We start from the raw sequence: 20631 nt of genomic DNA on the forward strand, positions 1-20631 counted from the left end.
CTCAGCTGTGCAACTGGATTCGTTACTTCCTGTCAGAAAGGTCACAGTTCGTAGTAATAGATGGAAAGTCATCGAGTCAAACAGAAGTAATATCCAGTGTTCCCCAAGGAAGTGTTATAGGCCCTCTATTGCTCCTGATCTATATTAATGACATAGGAGACAATCTGAGTAGCCATCTTAGATTGTTTGTAGATGACGCTGTCATTTACTGTCTTGTAAAGTCATCAGATGACCAAAACAAATTGCAAAATGATTTAGATATCTGTATGGTGTGGAGCGTGGCAATTGACCCTGAATGAAGAAAAGTGTGAAGTTATTCACATGAGTACGAAGAGAAATCCGCTAAATTTCGATAAAGTGATAAGTCAAACAAATCTGAAGGCTGTAAATTCAACTAAATACTTAAGGATTACAATTACAAATAACCTATATTGGAACGATCACATAGATAATGTTGTGGGCAGAGCAAACGAAAGACAGTGATTCAATGGCAGAACACTTAGAAGGTGCAACAGGTCTACTAAAAAGAGACTGCTTACACCATGCTTGACCATCCTATTTTGGAGTATTGCTGTGTGGTGTGGGATCTGCATCAGTTGGAAGTGACGGATGACATCAAAGAAGTTCAAAGAAGGGCAGCTCATATTGTATTAGGGGAGATAGTGCCACACGATACATGAATTGGAGTGGTAATCATTAAAACAAAGGCTTTTTCATTGCAACGGGATCTTCTCATGAAATTTCAATCACCACTTTTCTTCTCCGATTGCAAAAACATTCTGTTGGCACCCACCTACGTAGCAAGAAATGATCATCACAACAAAATAAGAGAAATCAGGGCTCGCACAGAAAAATTTAAGGGCTCGTTTTTCCCGCATGCCATTTGAGAGTGGAATGGTAGAGAGACAGCTTGAAGGTGGTTCACTGAACCCTCTGCCAGGTACTTTATTGTGAATAGCAGAGTAATCATGTAGATGTAGATGTAGATCTCTGTCAGGAGCAAATTACTGTCAGTTGCTGAGCAAATTACTGTCAGTTGCTCCTGTAAAGAAAGTGGACAGCGTGTTACACTAATTTTAGTATAGAACCTGATAACACTGCTTTAGTACGCACCACAAGCCACTACTTTGCTATACAATCAAATTGACCAATGTTATATGCATTACATGCACAACACATAGGATAAGAATCTCATTGCTTCTTACTGCCATTAATATTAGATATACAAATGCATAGAGGCAAAATTTTTTTGAGATCCATGCCCACATTTAAATGATTGTTGAACACAGATGCTTGCTGCAGCCAATAAAAATCTGCTGTGACTGAGAACTGTACACAGGGAATCAGACTATGAGGACATCCAGTTTTAACATATGTTTCATCCTTTTGGGACAGAGTTTTCGGGGAAGTTATTGAAATATGTTTTACAAATGACTTAATTAATTATGATAATGGTTTTAAGCTTGAAAACACGTGGATTCTGGCACAGGCAATAGGTAACTCTCTTAGATATGCCCTGTTGACCAGAATTAGTGAAACAACATCTTTCACAGATGTGTCACGGCAGCACATACCTCTGACTCACACACGGTATTTATTCCACTATGATTTGCCACATACTCAAATACAGCTGACTTGTCTTATTTGTATACAGGGTGGATGGAAGCACTTTACCATCAGTCTTTCTGATTAGCTCTGATAGATGGAAGAAAGGTTCACACCTGAAATACTAATAGTATAAAAATTTCAGTTAGATCCAAATGCCCACAATTTTACTGGTCAATAGAAAGGTACGCCACAAAATTGGTGAGGGAAGGAATACAGGATGACCCCATTATAAGCAGATTCATTATCTGCATTTTCACATATACGAAATTTTAGTTTTAAGTCCAATGCTGCCATTTGTTACGAGTACATGAAACAGAAATGTGTTGGTGGACATTACATCATGTCTGATGAGATCTGAATCATCAGTTCAGATCAGCAGAGCTGTGAAGTTGCACTTGACAGGCTCTGCATTTAAAATACTGTGTAAAAGGACTTTCAAGGGAAATATAAGTGTACAAAGATCTTATTCATTAGAAATAAAGTTACAAGTTTTGGATTGCAATGAGAAAGGTGAGTGTATTGTTGACATTCGGCATGCTTTAGAACGTAGTTTATCCACTGTGAGAACTGATCACAACAGTGTGGTATCAGTTTGAAAAACCACCCAATCTTCAATTGAATTAAGTGTGCCTAGAGTGACCAAATCTCGCTCGGAGACATTGGAAGAAAAAAAAAAAAAGAAAAAATGCTAAGCCTTTCGACCGAGCACCACAACTGACAGCATGTGCCTCTCTCTGGAGCTGCTATGCGTGCTAAAGTCGAGAGCTCATATGCAGATTTAATGAAAGAAGAGGAAGGTCTGACAACTTTCTCAGCCAGCTGAGCTCAGTTCGATTGCTTACGGCACCATTTTGACTTTCACAACATTAAAAATGACAGGAGAGGCAGCTGACGCTGGAGCTGAGGATCTTAAAAAGAGGTTGAAAGAAATTGTGACAGAAAAAGTCTATACTCTGAAGCCAGTTTTCAACCTCGATGGAACAGGCTTATTCGGAAATGGATGCCAAACTGCACATTCCTTTCTATTTAAAAAAACAGCACCTGGATTTAAGGCTGCCAAGGACTAGTGCACTATTCTTTCCAGAGGAAATGTTACAGGGGACAGCAAATTAAAGCCCCTTATTATCTACCACTCTCAAAATCCTAGGGCACTAAAGGGTTGCGACAAGAGTGACTCAGGTGGAGTGAAAAAGAATGGATGACTTCTGCCATTCTCAGCAATTATTATATTAATGAACTGAATAGGGAACTGAAGGCCTGCTGTGAGAAATAAAAATAACCTTTCAGAATTCTTCTCCTCCTTGGCAATGTTCCCAGCCACCCATTCTCCATTATTGATTCAAATCAAAACACTGGAGCCCATTTCTGCCGCTGAACACTACATCTGTCCCGCAACCCATGCACCAGGAGTTATTTCTACATTCAGGGCATATTACTTGCATAAAACTTTCTCAAGTCTCATAGAAGAATGTGAATTGAGTGACAAACTTACCATCAGATTTTCTGCCAACAGTTCAATATTAAGATGGCGACTGATGTTATTAGAGACGCACGGACTGGTATCATTCCAAAATGTGTGAATGGTCAATAGAGGAAACTGTGGTGCAATTCTGTGCCAGTTCTAGGAGTAGTAATGACCTCGCCATTGCAACAAAATAAGCTGTGGACGTGGCACAGCAGATTAGATTCACTGATGTCGACGAACAGAATTGTCTGTGACCTCCTACACTCTCATTACAAAGATCTTAGCAATGAAGATTTGCATGTAACAAAATATGTTACAGAAATTGAGCCAACTACAGCATCATCAGACTCTTCCAATGTATGAGAGGTATTTCATGGATAAATGACCGGTTGGTATTATTCTGTGTATTGTTTGATGCAACAACAATAAGAATTATGACAGATGTAGTTGGGAGCTTGAGCAAGAAGTATGTGTCTTTGTTTTTTCACTGTGTACTCTAACAAAAAGTTGGTAAGCAGTACAAATGGACACTGCAAGGGTCTCAGGTACTGTGACTGTTGAAGGGCAGAGGTCATACATCACGATCAAAACTTTATGTGGCAAAAACCCAACAGAAATCAACAGTGCGTTAAGTGAAGTTTGTGGTGAGTTTACAGTAGACTGTAGTACAGTTTCACGTTTGGTTAATTATTTTTGTGATGACCATATGAGCATAGATGATAATCCAAAGGCCAAAAATGTCAACAGATGAATAAAGTGTGAAGCTTGTGGCAGATGCTCCTGAACAAGATCACAGTGCAACTTGTGAAGAAGTCTCTGAAGCCACGAGAATTCCCCCAACATCAGTAAAGTGCCCTCCGCCACACCCCGTTGGGTGGCTTGCGGAGTATAAATGTAGATGTAGTATTTCGTATTCTCACAGATGATTTGAAGAAGAGGAAAATTTCTGCAAGATGGGTCCCACACTGTTCGACTGCTGAAGAAAAGCAGAAACTGCTGGACATTGTAACCTTGCTCAGACACTGATTTGACCACCAAGGTCAAGCATTCTTGTGTCAAATTGTCACTACTGATGAGGTGGGGTTTAGAGACTTTGAACCGGAGTTGAAATGAAAGTCCAATGAGTGGAGAGCTTCAGATTCTCCCCATCCACAAACATTTTGATGTGCTCAGTCACAGTTCAAGCAACAGACGATTTTCGCTTATGATCACCAAGGAATCATCATGACAGTTAGATCCCATGTGGAACAAGTGTCTCAGCAGTGTATTATTGTACCTCCATGCAAAACCTGTGCAGAAAAATGTACAAAACACGACCTCAGTTGGTCGAGGCTGTGGCCCTCATTCTCAACGACAATGCGCACCCTTATATCGGCAGTGTCGCAGCCCAAAAGTTCACAAATACGGATGGGAAGTGTTGCTGCATCCTCCCTACAGCCTGAATATGAGTTCACCAGACTTTGACATGTTCCTTAAGTTGAAAAAATATGTGTGGATGTTGTTATCTATCTCAGGAAGAGCTTTCTACCGCTGTTGCCTGAGCCATTTGACAGATGAACAGACGATGGTCCTGGATGGAATACTAGAGCTTCCAAGACATTGGGATTGAGTCATAGAGAAGCAGGGAGACTATGTTGGAGGTCTGTAAAGAGACATTGAAAAAAATAGACGTAAGTAAAAAAAAATTATTGTGCATTATTCAGGGTGTTACAAAAAGGTACAGCCAAACTTTCAGGAAACATTCCTCACACACAAAGAAAGAAAATATGTTACGTGGACATGTGTCCGGAAACGCTTACTTTCCATGTTAGAGCTCATTTTATTACTTCTCTTCAAATCACATTAATCATGGAATGGAAACACACAGCAACAGAACGTACCAGCGTGACTTTAAACACTTTGTTACAGGAACTGTTCAAAATGTCCTCCGTTAGCGAAGATACACGCATCCACCCTCCGTCGCATGGAATCCCTGATGCGCTGATGCAGCCCTGGAGAATGGCGTATTGTATCACAACCGTCCACAATACAAGCACGAAGAGTCTGTACATTTGGTACCGGGGTTGCGTAGACGAGAGCTTTCAAATGTCCCCATAAATGAAAGTCAAGAGGGTTGAGGTCAGGAGAGTGTGGAGGCCACAGAATTGGTCCGCTTCTACCAATCCATCGGTCACCGAATCTGTTGTTGAGAAGCGTACGAACACTTTCACTGAAATGTGCAGGAGCTCCATCGTGCATGAACCACATGTTGTGTCGTACTTGTAAAGGCACATGTTCTAGCAGCACAGGTAGAGTATCCTATATGAAATCATGATAATGTGCTCCATTGAACATAGGTGGAAGAACATGGGGCCCAATCAAGACATCACCAACAATGCCTGCCCAAACGTTCACAGAAAATCTGTGTTGATGACGTGATTGCACAATTGCGTGCAGATGCACACATGCCGATTGTGAAAATTTACAATTTGATCACGTTGGAATGAAGCTTCATCCGTAAAGAGAACATCTGCACTGAAATGAGGATTGACACATTGTCGGATGAACCATTCGCAGAAGTGTACCCGTGGAGGCCAATCAGCTGCTGATAATGCCTGCACACGCTGTACATGGTACGGAAACAACTGGTTCTCCCGTAGCACTCTCGATACAGTGACGTGGTCAACGTTACCTTGTACAGCAGCAACTTCTCTGACGCTGACATTAGGGTTATCGTCAACTGCATGAAGAATTGCCTCGTCCATTGCAGGTGTCCTCGTTGTTCTAGGTCTTCCCCAGTCGCGAGTCATAGGCTGGAATGTTCCGTGCTCCCTAAGACGCCAATCAATTGCTTCAAACATCTTCCTGTCGGGACACCTTTGTTCTGGAAATCTGTCTTGATACAAATGTACCATGCCACGGCTATTGCCCCGTCCTAATCCATACATCAAATGGGCAGCTGCGAACTCCGCATTTGTAAACATTGCACTGACTGCAAAACCACATTCGTGATGAACACTAACCTGTTGATACTACGTACTGATGTGCTTGATGCTAGTACTGTAGAGCAATGAGTCGCATGTCAACACAAGCACCGAAGTCAACATTACCTTCCCTCAATTGGGCCAACTGGCGGTGAATCGAGGAAGTACAGTACATACTGACGAAACTAAAATAAGCTCTAAGATGGAAATTAAGCGTTTCCGGACACATGTCCACATAACATCTTTTCTTTATTTGTGTGTGAGGAATGTTTCCTGAAAGTTTGGCCGTACCTTTTTGTAACACCCTGTTTATGAAATGTCTCTCTCAGATGATTCAGAAGCTATTTAGGTTGTATGAGGACTTAACGAAAATGATTTTAGGCAGGGAACTGGAAGACAGTATGATGCTTGATACATTATTTTAGAACATAACTTATTTCAGCTTTATTTCCTTCATCAGTACATCTGCAAACAATCACATTTGTTTATAATTTGTATAAAATATAATTTATAAGGTTTATTTTTGCATTTGATCTTGTACTCATTTCCTGACATTGTAGATGGACATATGTCAACTTTGTGTAAACCATTATTGCTGTCTGCAGTTGCATGTAATATTAGTTTTCAGCAGCATTATAACATTGTTCTATAATTTGCTGTTGCACATATATTATAATATGTTTTTTATTATATGACAGTTGTAGAAATTCAAGGGTAACAGCTAATTGTTTTAGTCAAAGATACTAAAGTTGTTGTGGGTCACGTTTCTATGGAACTGTTACTGATGTGTTTGTAATCTTCAGTGTTTTGTTTATTTGTTATCTCTATGCAAAATTTCAATAAAAGTTTTTAAAAACTGTCTGCATTTGAAATCAGTTTGTTTATTTAGTATATTGTATGGATAATCATGGTGTGTACGTGTATTTCAGATTCCTCCAAAATATCGACGACTGTACCTTTTCATATTTTGTGCAGGATTTGTGATGCATTTTCAGAGTTGTCAACTTTGTTTTTATTATTTTCAAGGTGTGTAAAGAAGGTGGATTGGTTGTTATTTGTTTCTCTCATGTGTTCTCTGAATCTAATGATGAAATTTCTTTCTGTCTGTCCTTCATGAAATATCAAGCAGCATACCCTATTACAATTCTCTGCATAATGTCCTACTGTGACATAATATATGCTGAAGGCCCACAATAAGGAAAACTATGTGCCTCGCCAATGGCCTTGCCACAGTGGTTCCCGTCAGGTCACCAATGCTAAGTGCTGTCGGGCTGGGCTAGCACTCAGATGGGTGAGCATCCGGTCTGCGAGTGCAGTCGGCAAGCGGTGTGCACTCAGCCCTTGTGAGGCAAACTGAGGAGCTACTTGACTGAGAAGCAGTGGCTCTGGTCTCGTAAACTGACGCACAGCTGGGAGAGTGGTGTGCTCATCACATGCCCCTCCATATCCGCATCCAGTGATGCCTTGGGCTGAGGATTACACGGCGGTCGGTCAGTGCTGTTGGGCCTTCACGCCCTGTTCGGATGGAGTTTAGTTTTACTATGTGCCTTAGCATTAAATTTTTAAGTGTATTAATTTTGCATTAAAATCCATTTCCAAAGGACGATAATGGTTATTTTTGGTAAAAGTAGTAGGAAACTCTACATCTATGTCTACATCTACATCCATACTATGCAAGCCACCTGACGGTGTGTGGCAGAGGGTACCTTGAGTGCCTCTATCAGTTCTCTCTTCTATTCCAGTCTCGTATTGTTCGTGGGTGTCTTGAAAGGAGGGTATAAGATGAACATCAACAAAAGCAAAACAAGGGTAATGGAATGTAGTCGAATTAAGTCGGGTGATGCTGAGGGAATTAGATTAGGAAATGAGAAACTTAAAGTAGTAAAGGAATTTTACTATTTGGGGAGCAAAATAACTGATGATGGTCAAAGTAGAGAGGATATAAAATGTAGACTGGCAATGGCAAGGAAAGCGTTTCTGAAGAAGAGAAATTTTTAACATCGAGTATAGATTTAAGTGTCAGGAAGTCATTTCTGAAAGTATTTGTATGGAGTGTAGCAATGTACGGAAGTGAAACATGGACGATAAATAGTTTGGATAAGAAGAGAATAGAAGCTTTTGAAATGTGGCACTACAGAAGAATGTTGAAGATTAGGTGGGTAGATCACATAACTAATGAGGAAGTATTGAATAGAATTGGGAGAAGAGAAGTTTGTGGCACAACTTGACTAGAAGAAGGGATCGGTTGGTAGGACATGTTCTGAGACATCGAGGGATCACAAATTTAGCATTGGAGGGCAGCATGGAGGGTAAAAATCATAGATGGAGACCAAGAGATGAATACACTAAGCAGATTCAGAAGGATGTAGGTTGCAGTAGGTACTGGGAGATGAAGAAGCTTGCACAGGATAGAGTAGCATGGAGAGCTGCATCAAACCAGTCTCAGGACTGAAGACCACAACAACAACATTGTTCGTGGAAAGAAAGATTGTCGGTATGCCTCTGTGTGGGCTCTAATCTCTCTGATTTTATCCTCATGGTCTCTTCGTGAGATATACGTAGGAGGAAGCAATATAATGCTTGACTCCTCGGTGAAGGTATGTTCTTGAAACTTCAACAAAAGCCTGTACCAAGGTACTGAGCGTCTCTCTTGCAGAGTCTTCCACTAGAGTTTATCTATCATCTCCGTAACGTTTTTGCGATTTCTAAATGATCCTGTAACAAAGCGCGCTGCTCTCCGTTGGATCTTCTCTATCTCTTCTGTCAACCCTATCTGGTACGGATCCCACACTGGTGAGCAGTATTCAAGCAGTGGGCAAACAAATCTACTGTAACCTACTTCCTTTGTTTTCCAATTGCATCTGGCATCCGCTTTACCGACGATCAACTTTATATCATCATTCCATTTTAAATCAATTCTAATGTCTGCTCCCAGATAATTTATGGAATTAACTGCTTACAGTTGCTGACCTGCTATATTGTAGCTAAACGATAAAGGATCTTTCTTTCTATGTATTTGCAGCACATTACACTTGTCTACATCGAGATTCAATTGCCATTACCTGCACTATGTGTCAATTCGCTGCAGATCCTCCTGCATTTCAGTACAATTTCCCATTGTTACAACTTCTCGATATACCACAGCATCATCTGCAAAAAGCCTCAGTGAACTTCCGATGTTATCCACAAGATCATTTATGTATATTGTGAATAGCAACAGTCCTACGACACTCCCCTGTGGCACACCTGAAATCACTCTTACTTCGGAAGACTTCTCTCCATTGAGAATGACATGCTGCGTTCTGTTATCTAGGAACTCTTCAATCCAATCACACAATTGATCTGATAGTCCATATGCTCTTACTTTGTTGATTAAACGACTGTGGGCAACTGTATCGAACGCCTTGCAGAAGTCAAGAAACACGGCATCTACCTGGGAACCCATGTCTATGGCCCTCTGAGTCTCGTGGACGAATAGCGCGAGCTGGGTTCACACGATCGTCTTTTTCGATACCCATGCTGGTTCCTACAGAGTAGATTTCTAGTATCCAGAAAAGTCATTATACTCGAACACAATACGTGTTCCAAAATTCTACAACTGATCGACGTTAGAGATATAAGTCTACAGCCCTGCACATCTGTTCGACTTCCTTTCTTGAAAACGGGGATGACCTGTGCCCTTTTCCAGTCCTCTGGAACGCTACGCTCTTCTAGAGACCTACTGTACACCGCTGCAAGAAGGGGGGCAAGTTCCTTCGCGTACTCTGTGTAAAATCGAACTGGTATCCCATCAAGTCCAGCGGCCTTTCCTTTTGTTTCTCTATCCCTCTGTCGTCTATTTCGATATCTGCCATTTTGTCATCTGTGCAACAATCTAGAGAAGGAACTACAGTGCAGTCTTCCTCTGTGAAACAGCTCTGGAAAAAGACATTTAGTATTTCGGCCTTTAGTCTGTCATCCTCTGTTTCAGCACGATTTTGGTCACAGAGTGTCTGGGCATTTTGTTTTGATCCACCTACTGCTCTGGCATAAGATCAAACTTTCTTAGGATTCTCTGCCAAGTCAGTACATAGAACTTTAGTTTCGAATTCATTGAACGCCTCTCGCATAGCCCTCCTCACACTACATTTCACTTCGTGTAATTTTTGTTTGTCTGCAAGGCTTTGGCTATATTTACGTTTGCTGTGAAGTTGCCTTTGCTTCCGCAGCAGTTTTCTAACTCGGTTGTTGTATCACGGTGGCTCTTTTCCATCTCTTATGATCTTGCTTGGCACATACTCATCTAATGCATATTGCACGTAAGTTTCGAACTTTGTCCAAAACTGCGATTTTAAACTTAATATGTCAGTAAATGAGAACCTAACCCCACATTTTATATATAAAATGGCTCTCGATTCACACAAATTCGGTACACACGGCAGTTCTGTGGATGTAGCTGACGTGTATAACGAAATTTACCTGCAGTAGAAAATACTAATTAGCAGAAAGGACGGGACGATAGGATGCACGTTAAGATGCGAACCTTGAGTGTGAGGTTGGCAGGAGTGTCGACGAGGTCGGGCAGCAGCAGCATGTCGTGGTGCAGGTCGCGCTCCTCCAGCAGCCGGCGCGTGTCCTCCTCGTCGAGCCCGCCCATCCCCACCACGAAGTAGCACTTGGCGTCCAAGTCCTGCGAGCACGACCGGAACCACGTGTCGCGCAGCACGCGGCGCCGCTCCTCGGAGGCGGGCGACGACACGGCCAGCACCACCAGGAACTGGCTGATCGGCTCCTCGTCCCTCGGCGGGTGCGGGGCCGGCTGCTGCGCGGGCAGCTGCTGCGCGGAGAGCTGCTGCGGGGCCGCCGGCGGCAGCCGACGGTCGGTGCACGATGGCCACGGCTGCGGCAGGCCGGTCAGCGCCAGCACCACCATCGTGAGGCGGCACGCCAGCCCCACGCCCGCCACCGTGTACGTTGCGAACAGCACGCGCCGCACGATTGCGTGCAGCAGCACTTTCGAAAACATGTCCGTGGGCGGCAGGGCTCTGCCTCTTTTAGCTAACCTGGTGCAGAAAGTTTGCCTGTGTACACGAATGTCATTCATACTGTTACAAAGATTGAAAACTAGCCGCAGTACATGGCACTGTCCGGGATATCCCTCCCCCCCCCCCCCCCCCTCCCCCCACGTCTTGTTCGGTAGGACAAAAGTTGTTTGGTTATGGAATGTGTCAGTACATAAAATTACAACAGAAAAGTAATAATAGATAAAATTAAACTTTGATGAATCCTGGAAAGACGACAACCTATAAGTTTACATAAAATCAGTCAACAGTGTAACACAGGAATTAGCATAATTTTTCAAAACTGCTGAGGTTATCGGTCCCTAGACTTACACACTACTTAAACTAACTTATGCTAAGAACAACCCACACACCCGTGCACGACGGAGGACTCGAGCCTCCGGTGGGAGAGGCCCCCCAATCCGTGACGTGGTGCCTCAAACGGTGCAGCCACTCTACGTGGCTCATAATTTTTCAAAGAACCCCTCAGTAGAATAGAAAGAGTGACTCATGAGGAAACTCTTCAGTTTAGATTTGAAAGTGCATGGATTACTGCTAAGATTTTTGAGTTCTTGTGGTATCTTATTAAAAATGGATGCAGTAGAATACCACACACCTTTCTACACAAGAGTTAAGGAAGTGCGACCCAAATGCTGATTGGATTTCTGCCCAGGATTAACTGAGTGAAAGCTGCTAATTCTTGGGAATAAGCTGATATTGTTAACAAGAAATGACACTAAAGAATATATATATGGAGAGGCCAATGTCACAATACCCAGACTAATGAACATGGGTTGCCAACAGGTTAGCAAACACACACCACTTATTGCCCAAATTGCCCATTTCTGAGCCAAAAATACACTTTCAGAAGGAAGAGTTATCCGAAAATATAATACGATACATCATAAGTGAATGAAAATAAGTAAAGTAGACTACTTTTCATGTCGAACAAAAAATCACTTACATTAGATACTGTTTTAAAAATAAAAATGGCAGCATACATCTTTGAACAAGATCCCGAACAAGGGCTTTCCGTGACAAGTTTACTATTTATCTGAACATCTACAAATTTGAACTGTTCAGTCTCACTATTCATATATGCCACACACAGTTATTGGCCCTGTACCTCATCAGTACTCGTAGTGAAATGGCAGCCACACAGGAAACTGCAATCACTTGAAATTGAAGGGGATATTTAAATCACTGGGTATTGACAGAATGCGAGGACCAAATACGTCTTCACCTGAGGTGCTCCCATGATGCTGGTGGCCTCTATTAGCTTCACCAATAAATTCTTCACAGCCAGCCTTGTTGCATTGCATATGTAACAATGGCAATTAATCAATAAATATAATTTTGCAAATAATTTTTGAGCGCCTCATCCTACAATTTAGTGATATCTGATGGTACTGTCTCCAAAACGGGTACTGCCACTGTAGTTTATTCTCACAACATGAATTAAGTCAGTTTACCATGATATCTTCCATTTCTTAGGCATTTAATTTTTCATTAATTTTCTTCATTGTTTCATCTGAATGTAGAAACTTTAAGTACATCGATCAAGAAATTTTAGACATTTTTCCCTTTTATATCTTACATACATATATGTTTCATGTCAGATTAAGAAATCTTATGTAGACAGTGCTCTTCCTCTTGTCTTGAAGGTGATGTGTGCATAATTCCATCAAGACTGAAACAAAATTGTAGATTTTTAGATACCACAAACAAAGAAATGGACATTCTTCTTTATACACGTAGACACTGATGGTAACGCTCTAGTCTTTCCCACCAGAGCTAAGACTGTAAAATGAGCTGTAAGCACCAGGTCAGGAGAGCTACATAATGCAATAACTGCTACTAGTTCTGTATGGGAGCAGGCAGTACTCTTTTTAATTATACTACATGGTATCAATGACTACAGACGGACTGAAGAGAGGAAACACAGACAAGCATATGGCATAGCACCATGTTTATTGGCTTGGAAAAAGATTTCTGAATAGACAGGGTGGACTACAAGGAGCATAACAGTTTGTTCATGGTGCAGGAATCACCAGTGGGTATGTGCAGATTATTTATAAAATATATAAAAACAAAGATGAGGTGACTTACCGAACAAAAGCGCTGGCAGGTCGATAGACACACAAACAAACACAAACATACACACAAAATTCAAGCTTTCGCAACAAACTGTTGCCTCATCAGGAAAGAGGGAAGGAGAGGGGAAGACGAAAGGAAGTGGGTTTTAAAGGAGAGGGTAAGGAGTCATTCCAATCCCGGGAGCGGAAAGACTTACCTTAGGGGGAAAAAAGGACAGGTATACACTCGCACACACGCACATATCCATCCACACATACAGACACAAGCAGACTCTTTAAATATGTCTGCTTGTGTCTGTATGTGTGGATGGATATGTGCGTGTGTGCGAGTGTATACCTGTCCTTTTTTCCCCCTAAGGTAAGTCTTTCCGCTCCCGGGATTGGAATGACTCCTTACCCTCTCCTTTAAAACCCACTTCCTTTCGTCTTCCCCTCTCCTTCCCTCTTTCCTGATGAGGCAACAGTTTGTTGCGAAAGCTTGAATTTTGTGTGTATGTTTGTGTTTGTTTGTGTGTCTATCGACCTGCCAGCGCTTTTGTTCGGTAAGTCACCTCATCTTTGTTTTTATATATAATTTTTCCCACATGGAATGTTTCCTTCCATTATATTGATATTATTTATAAAATAGTTATACAAAAGTTACGTTTAACCATGAAAAAGGTATTGGGTTGATGCATAAGTTCATACTATTTTTCCATAAGTTTAATAAACACAACAGTACACATGCCAGAGACTTTACTCATCAATAATAAATTCTCCTTCACTAATTTACAACAGTCTGCCAATACTGGGGTAACTTTTCGATTCCATGACTGAAATGTACTCCAGCGAAGACAACACCAATATGATACTGATTTCCTGAGGTAGCTTTTGAAGTAAGCATAGATTAAATGAAAATAATGCATTTGTACAATGTAGTATAAATGAAAGTGTTATTGTTATATTGCATTTAGGTTGCAGTATTATTTGTTCCTAAAATAATAATAATAATAATAATAATAATAATAATAATCCAGCAACTAGTGGTCAGCATCTGTCCACCTAGTTGGTGTGGCTGTGAAATATGGCTTGATCTCAACAATCAAGTCTGCAATCATTGTGATCTTTTTCAAAGATCACCACAACTAAACTCAACTTGAAGTGACTGTGATGGAACAAAATGAATCCACTACCCTAGTCAACACACTGGATTTTCCTGGTCATCGGATTCTGGGGGACCAGGAAAATTATGAGGAAAAGAAACAGAGCTTTTCAAAATCTCTCTGCAAACACAACATTGGCACTTTCAATACAAACACACTCTTCAAACTTGGAAAACTAAAACAACTCACAGACATACTGGAAAAATTTCATATCAAAATTCTCGCCATTCAAGAGATGCGCTTCAGAGATGAAAACCATTTCAATACAGAAAACCACAGGATCTACACACAGGACATGCTGTCAGAAGAGGCATACCATCATTGTTTGGTACAGGATTTGCTGTACATAAATCAGTCATGGAAAACATCGTAGACTTCAGTTCCATATCAGAACATATTTCCACACTCTCCTTCAAATAAAGTAATAAAACATACACAATTATCAATGCTCATGCACCACCAAATGACCACAATAGAAAAAAGCCACAAGAAGTTGAAAACTTCTGGGAAGACATGGCAGAAGTAACTAACAACATTCCAGAAAGACACATGAAAATTTTAATGGGAGATTTTAATACGCAATTAGGTAAAAAAAGAAAGTACTAACAAATCACAGGTCTGCACTCAGTGCACATTCGTACAAACAAAAATGGAGAACACCTCATAAAATATCAAAATTTCAATCTCAAAGTTATGTCGACACAATTTCAAAAGCCAAGACGAAAACTTACAACATGGAAAGCACCCCACACCGTGTGGGGAGAATTCCAGATTGATCATGTGGCAATTTCCACCAAATGTACAAGGGAAATTCTAAATATCAGAACATGTAAGGGATTTTTTGAGTCTGATCATTATTTACTACAAGTTAAGATTAGGACAATCCCAAGACAGAAAAAAAACACCATGAAACAAAATAGTCAAACTTGATCCGGAATACTTGAAGATAAACAGGGACAAAGTTGTTGAAGAGATTAATAGGCATTCAACAGACACTTGGACAGACTTTGCGGAAACAATGTGATGGGGGCAACCTCCTAGGAAACGAAAACATAGATGGTGGAATGCAAATTGCGATTTAGCCATTGAAAGAAGAACACAGGCATAGAAGATATTCAGCAGTAACAGAACGTCAGAAACACGGAAGGAATTTTACGAGATTCAGAAACAATCAACAAAGGAAATCGGAATAGAAAAATGGGCATATGTTAACAACAGGTTGAAAGAAATTGATGAAGATTTCAAGAGAAATAACACTAGAAATTTTTACAGAACATTCAAAGAAAATATGAAGGGTTATCAACCTCCTAGCCTCTGCTCCTGAAGAACATACGGATCCATCGAAACGAACACGAAAGAAAATTGCAAGATCCTCAAACAATACTTAGATGAACCTCTCAATTGCTAGAAACCCACAGAAAAATTAACCTTCCAAAAGCCCACAGCCAACCCAGATTCTAACCCACCCACAATAAAAGAGATAGAGAGTATCATCAAACAAACGAAAAATATCAGAGCAGCAGGAGAAGACGGTATTATTGCCGAGATCTGGAAGTTCCATGATGAAAACATCACCAAGCAAATTTGTAAGATTATCTCAGAAATTTGGGTCACAGAGAAGTTTCCAGAGGAATGTAAATGTGCTTTGATTCTCCCCCTACATAAAAAGGGTGATAACTCAGATCCAAATAATTCAAGCAGATCCGCAAATAGGGGAATACCAGGCAGGCTTCAGAAGAGGGATATCAGGCATAGAACAGATCTGGAACTTGAGAACACTATTGAAAGTCAGACAGACAAGAAACACTGTAGTTACTTTTGTTGACTTTAAAAAAGCACACGACTCCATGGACCGACAAACGCTCTTTGACATACTGGAAGAATACGGCATCGACAGAAAAACCAGTCAATTATACAACAAACGCTCACAGACACCACCTAGAAGATTAAGTTCATGGGAGAAATTTCAGAACCCTTCCAGATATACACAGGTGTCCGCCAAGGAGATGGGATTTCACATATCTTGTCTTAGACAAAATTGTCAAACAATGGGAAGAACAAGTTAAAGGAATACAGCTAGGAAGAACACGTGAAACAAGAACAATCATAAAATGTCTGGCATTTGCAGATGACACAGCCATACTTAGTAATAACACACAGGAGGCAAAGGAAGTACTGGAACACCTACATGAAATAGCTGCCAAAACAGGTCTACAGAAGACTCAGTACATGGAACGACAAACCAACAATGTACACATCATGCAAACCATGTATGGCTCCCTAAAAACAGTCAAAAAAATTAAATATTTAGGGGAATACATACAAATAGGAGGATCAAACAAGGCATCCGACATAGAATGAACAGAAAGACTCCAGAAAGCATACAAACTCACATTATCACATTATAATAAGAAAAGCATATCAAGACAGGCCAAAATTAGACACTACAAAAAAGTTGCATTACCGGAAGCACTATATGCGTCAGAAACAACCACAATTGGAGCATCAGGCTTTACAGAGACAGAAAAAATAGAACGCAAAATTCTCAGAAAAATATTCAGACCAATACACAAATATGGCATAGGGATGAAAAGAAATACCAATGAGTTACACCAACACACTAACAGACTCACAGACATTATCAGAAAATGCAGACTAAATTTCTATGGACACATACAGACAATGGACAACACCAGACTTACAAAGAGAATCTTTGATGTAGTAAAACATTCAAGCCTTAAAACAAATTGGTATCATGAAATAGAGGAAGACATAAGGCAGCTGGGGATCAATAAACAAATGATAAAAGACAGAAAGGAATTCAGGAACAAAACTGTTTCTTGTTGTTGTGGTCTTCAGTCCTCAGACTGGTTTGATGCAGCTCTCCATGCTACTCTATCCTGTGCAAGCTTCTTCATTAGGAACGCAAAATTTATGGTAAATGAGAAGAGGAAGGCGGGAGCATTACGCACGGAACAAAGGAAACAAGGGCATAGTCAAAAGATGAAGAGATTTTGGGAAGAGAAAATGAAGAAAGGAAAGAAGCGAAAATTGTGTTATAATGAGATATTTGAGTTCAAACACTGTCCATAAGGGCAAAAATGATATGAATGAATGAATGAATACAAGGTATGTTTTTTAAGTAAGTACCGTTTTGAAATTAAAAAAAGATGTGCTAAGATATCTCAATAATTTTATTTTTACATGAAAGCCTGTACCTTAATTTACTTTTCTACATAATTTCTGACAATATTGAGGCACTTGTCATAACATTGTACCAGTTTTTAAATACCCTCCTTATAGAAGTCTGCTGTCTGACTTGTTAACCACTGCATCATCGCTGTTTTGACTTTGTCATTGTCTTGAAGGAGCTGACTGCCCAAGTGTTTCTTCAAGTGCAGGAACAGATGGTAGTCACTGGGTGCAAGATCGGGGCTGTACGAAGGATGATCGAAGAGTTTCCCATCGAAAAGATGTGATGAGATCTTTGGTCTGATTCGCCACATGCGGACAGGCATTGTCTTGCAGCAAAATGATGCCCTTGCTCAACTTGCCGCATCTTTTGTTCTGAATTGAACAGCGCAGCTGCTGCATTGATTGTCTCATTACAAGGCAGAAATTCCACAACCAATACTCCTTTTCTGTCCCAAAAAACTTTGCACATGATTTTCCGGGCAGGAATTGTTTGCTTAAACTTCACTTTTCTGGGTGAATCTGAATGCCGCCATTCAATGGACTGTTGCTTTGATTCTGGTGTGACGTAGGCCACCCATGTTTCATTGCCCGTAACAATTCAGCTTAAGAAATCATCGCCATCGTTGTGGTACCATTCAAGGAAAGTCAAGGCACTGCCCAAACGTTTGGTTTTGTGCACATCCGTCAACATTTTCAGTACCCAACGTGTGCACAATTTTCGGTAATTCAAGCGCTCAGTCACAATGCCATGCAAAACACTATGAGAAACATTAGGAAAGTCATCCCACAAGGAGGAAATTGTAAAGTGTCTGTTTTCTCTCACCTTATTGTCCACTTCCTGCACCAAACTTTCATTAACGACCGAAGGACGCCCACTCCGTTGTTCATTGTGCACATTTGTGCGGCCATCTTTAAATGCTCTCACCCACTTTCTTACCTTTGCATCACTCATAACGTTTTCTCCGTAAACTGCACAGATCTCATGATGAGTATCGATCCCTTTTAGGCTTTTAGCACTAAGAAATCTTATAACAGCCCGTACTTCACAGTACTTCACGATTATTGAAGGCATCTTAAACACTCAGTAGACAATGTAAACAAGGAAGAATCAGACTGTAATGGCGTCAGTGCATAGACAACAGATGTAGGTACCCAGTGCACATGTGGAGAACGCCAACCGCAGCGCTGCAGCCGCGGTGTGGCAAAATGGTACTTACTTAAAAAACGCACCTCGTAATACTATTATTGTCATTATTAAAATTATGAACGCAATTTGCCTATAAATATTTATTTCTCACCATAGTTAGAACAAAGAAGAGATATAGCAGACCTGGGGCTACTGAAGTCCTCAGTACAAAAAATCTGGAGCAATGAAAATGGCACTCCTTTAAGCTGCTCCTACACCAACAACATACAGAAAAGATTTACAAAACTAGATATTGTTTTGCAGACATCTCATAAAGAAAGTAGCTGTAAATCTGGATTCCATCAGGGAGATTTTATGTAGAGATGAATGCTACTACGACAGTGATGCCACTGTCAATAGACTTTACTGTGCTCCAGCAAATCCTCACTGGTTATGACCACATCATATGTGTATCTACTGAAAAAGAGTCTCAGCCTTGCTGTACCATGACAGCTTGAGACAAATATACTTCATAGTGATGCATCCCCATCTTCAGTATGGTATTGAGATAATCGGGGGGGGGGGGGGGGGGGGGACAGAAGTTTACACAGCCAGGTTCTTCAGATTACATGAAAAGGCAGTAAGAGTGGTAGCCAAGGTAAAAAGCCTTGTAGAGAAATCTTCAGAAAATATAAAATACAAACCATCTGCTCTATGTACATCCTACAGGCAATAATGTTTGTCCAACAAAATCCAGAATATAATGGAACAAACAGAAATGTACATAGTTATAATACATGGAGAAGCGAAAATTTTCACAGAATTGCAAGTCCACATTCTATAGGAACCATCTTTTATAACAGACTTCCATCTGACATACAACAGAAACCACGTTTTATAACAGACTTCCATCTGACCTCACATATGGTGTGGCATCCAAGGAGACCACAGCACTTATTTGGCTCCCAGACTAACTGGTCAGCTGTATTTGCAATTCATACAGAATGAGCTGAATCTTGGGATCTCCTAGAAGACATTGCACTCGAGTTAGCCATGAGGCACTGATTTCAGCATGATGGTGGGCCACCCCATTATTGTAGACGGGTTAGGGAATATCTCAACAATGTGTACTTTGAAGATTAGATAGGTTGTGGTGGTTGCATTCAGCGGCCAGTGAGATTGCCTGATTCAATGCCTTTGGATGGAGTTACATCAAAATGGAACTGGAAAATCCACATGTGTTAAAAGAATGAATTCTCATGCTTGCACTTCAGATCTGCAGAAACATTAAGAGGTGTCCATGCAAAGACCGAGCAATGCTTACGTCACTGCACTGAACAGGGCAGACATGTATTTAAACATTTGTATTATGAATAATGCAATTATAAAACTGTCAGTCTATAATATAGGCTTAAAGGAGCATCATTTATGATATTCATTATAGTCATTGTTCTTTATTGCAATCAAAGATATGATAGCATTTATGTAATATTGCCAGTTGTGAAGCACGAATTGGTGCCTTATGTGTTGTTAATAAATTAGCTGTCATATGTTGATATGCCTTGAAACAGACAATTAATATGCTTTGTCCCTTATGTTCATTGTTTTGGTCAGGGACAATCTTTCTTCTGCACAGACACCTTTCGTGAGTCCAGGAATCGAAGCCAGCACTTCTCCTACAGCAAAGAAGTTTTCTAGCGACAAGCTGTAGGACCAGTTACAGCTGTAAAGTGTTTGTTTCTCACATTTAGCAGAGTCTCCTCTCTGTTGGTGTGGAGTCCCCTTTACTGTTCTGCTTAGGCAAACTTTTCAGCATCTGCAGTACTCAGGGTTAACTAACGTCATCGGAGGATGGCATGCCTGGGCCACCAGGTATATACATACATCCAAAAAAGTTTTGCATCACCCCAGTTCCCAGAATTCCTGAAGATGACTGTGGATATTGTATCACAGACACAGTCCATTTGACTGTTCAGAGATGTCACTAAACCTGTCCA

The 20631-nt window shown here is 40.7% G+C and overlaps 1 protein-coding gene across 1 annotated transcript in view; it reads right to left on the minus strand.

The window, feature by feature from the left end:
- The window catches only part of LOC126426526 (beta-1,3-galactosyltransferase 6-like), a 61437-nt gene extending 50318 nt beyond the window's left edge, over positions 1-11119 (minus strand). Inside the window, exons 1-2 of the mRNA XM_050088430.1 lie at positions 10973-11119; positions 10559-10915 (exon numbers count right to left, since the gene is read on the minus strand). Of these exons, the coding sequence (XP_049944387.1) occupies positions 10559-10915; positions 10973-11119 (504 nt within the window). The remainder of the gene's footprint in view (positions 1-10558; positions 10916-10972) is intronic.
- Positions 11120-20631: the final 9512 nt, after the last annotated feature.

Source organism: Schistocerca serialis, chromosome 11, assembly GCF_023864345.2.
Source record: "Schistocerca serialis cubense isolate TAMUIC-IGC-003099 chromosome 11, iqSchSeri2.2, whole genome shotgun sequence".
Taxonomy (NCBI): Eukaryota; Metazoa; Arthropoda; class Insecta; order Orthoptera; family Acrididae; genus Schistocerca; species Schistocerca serialis.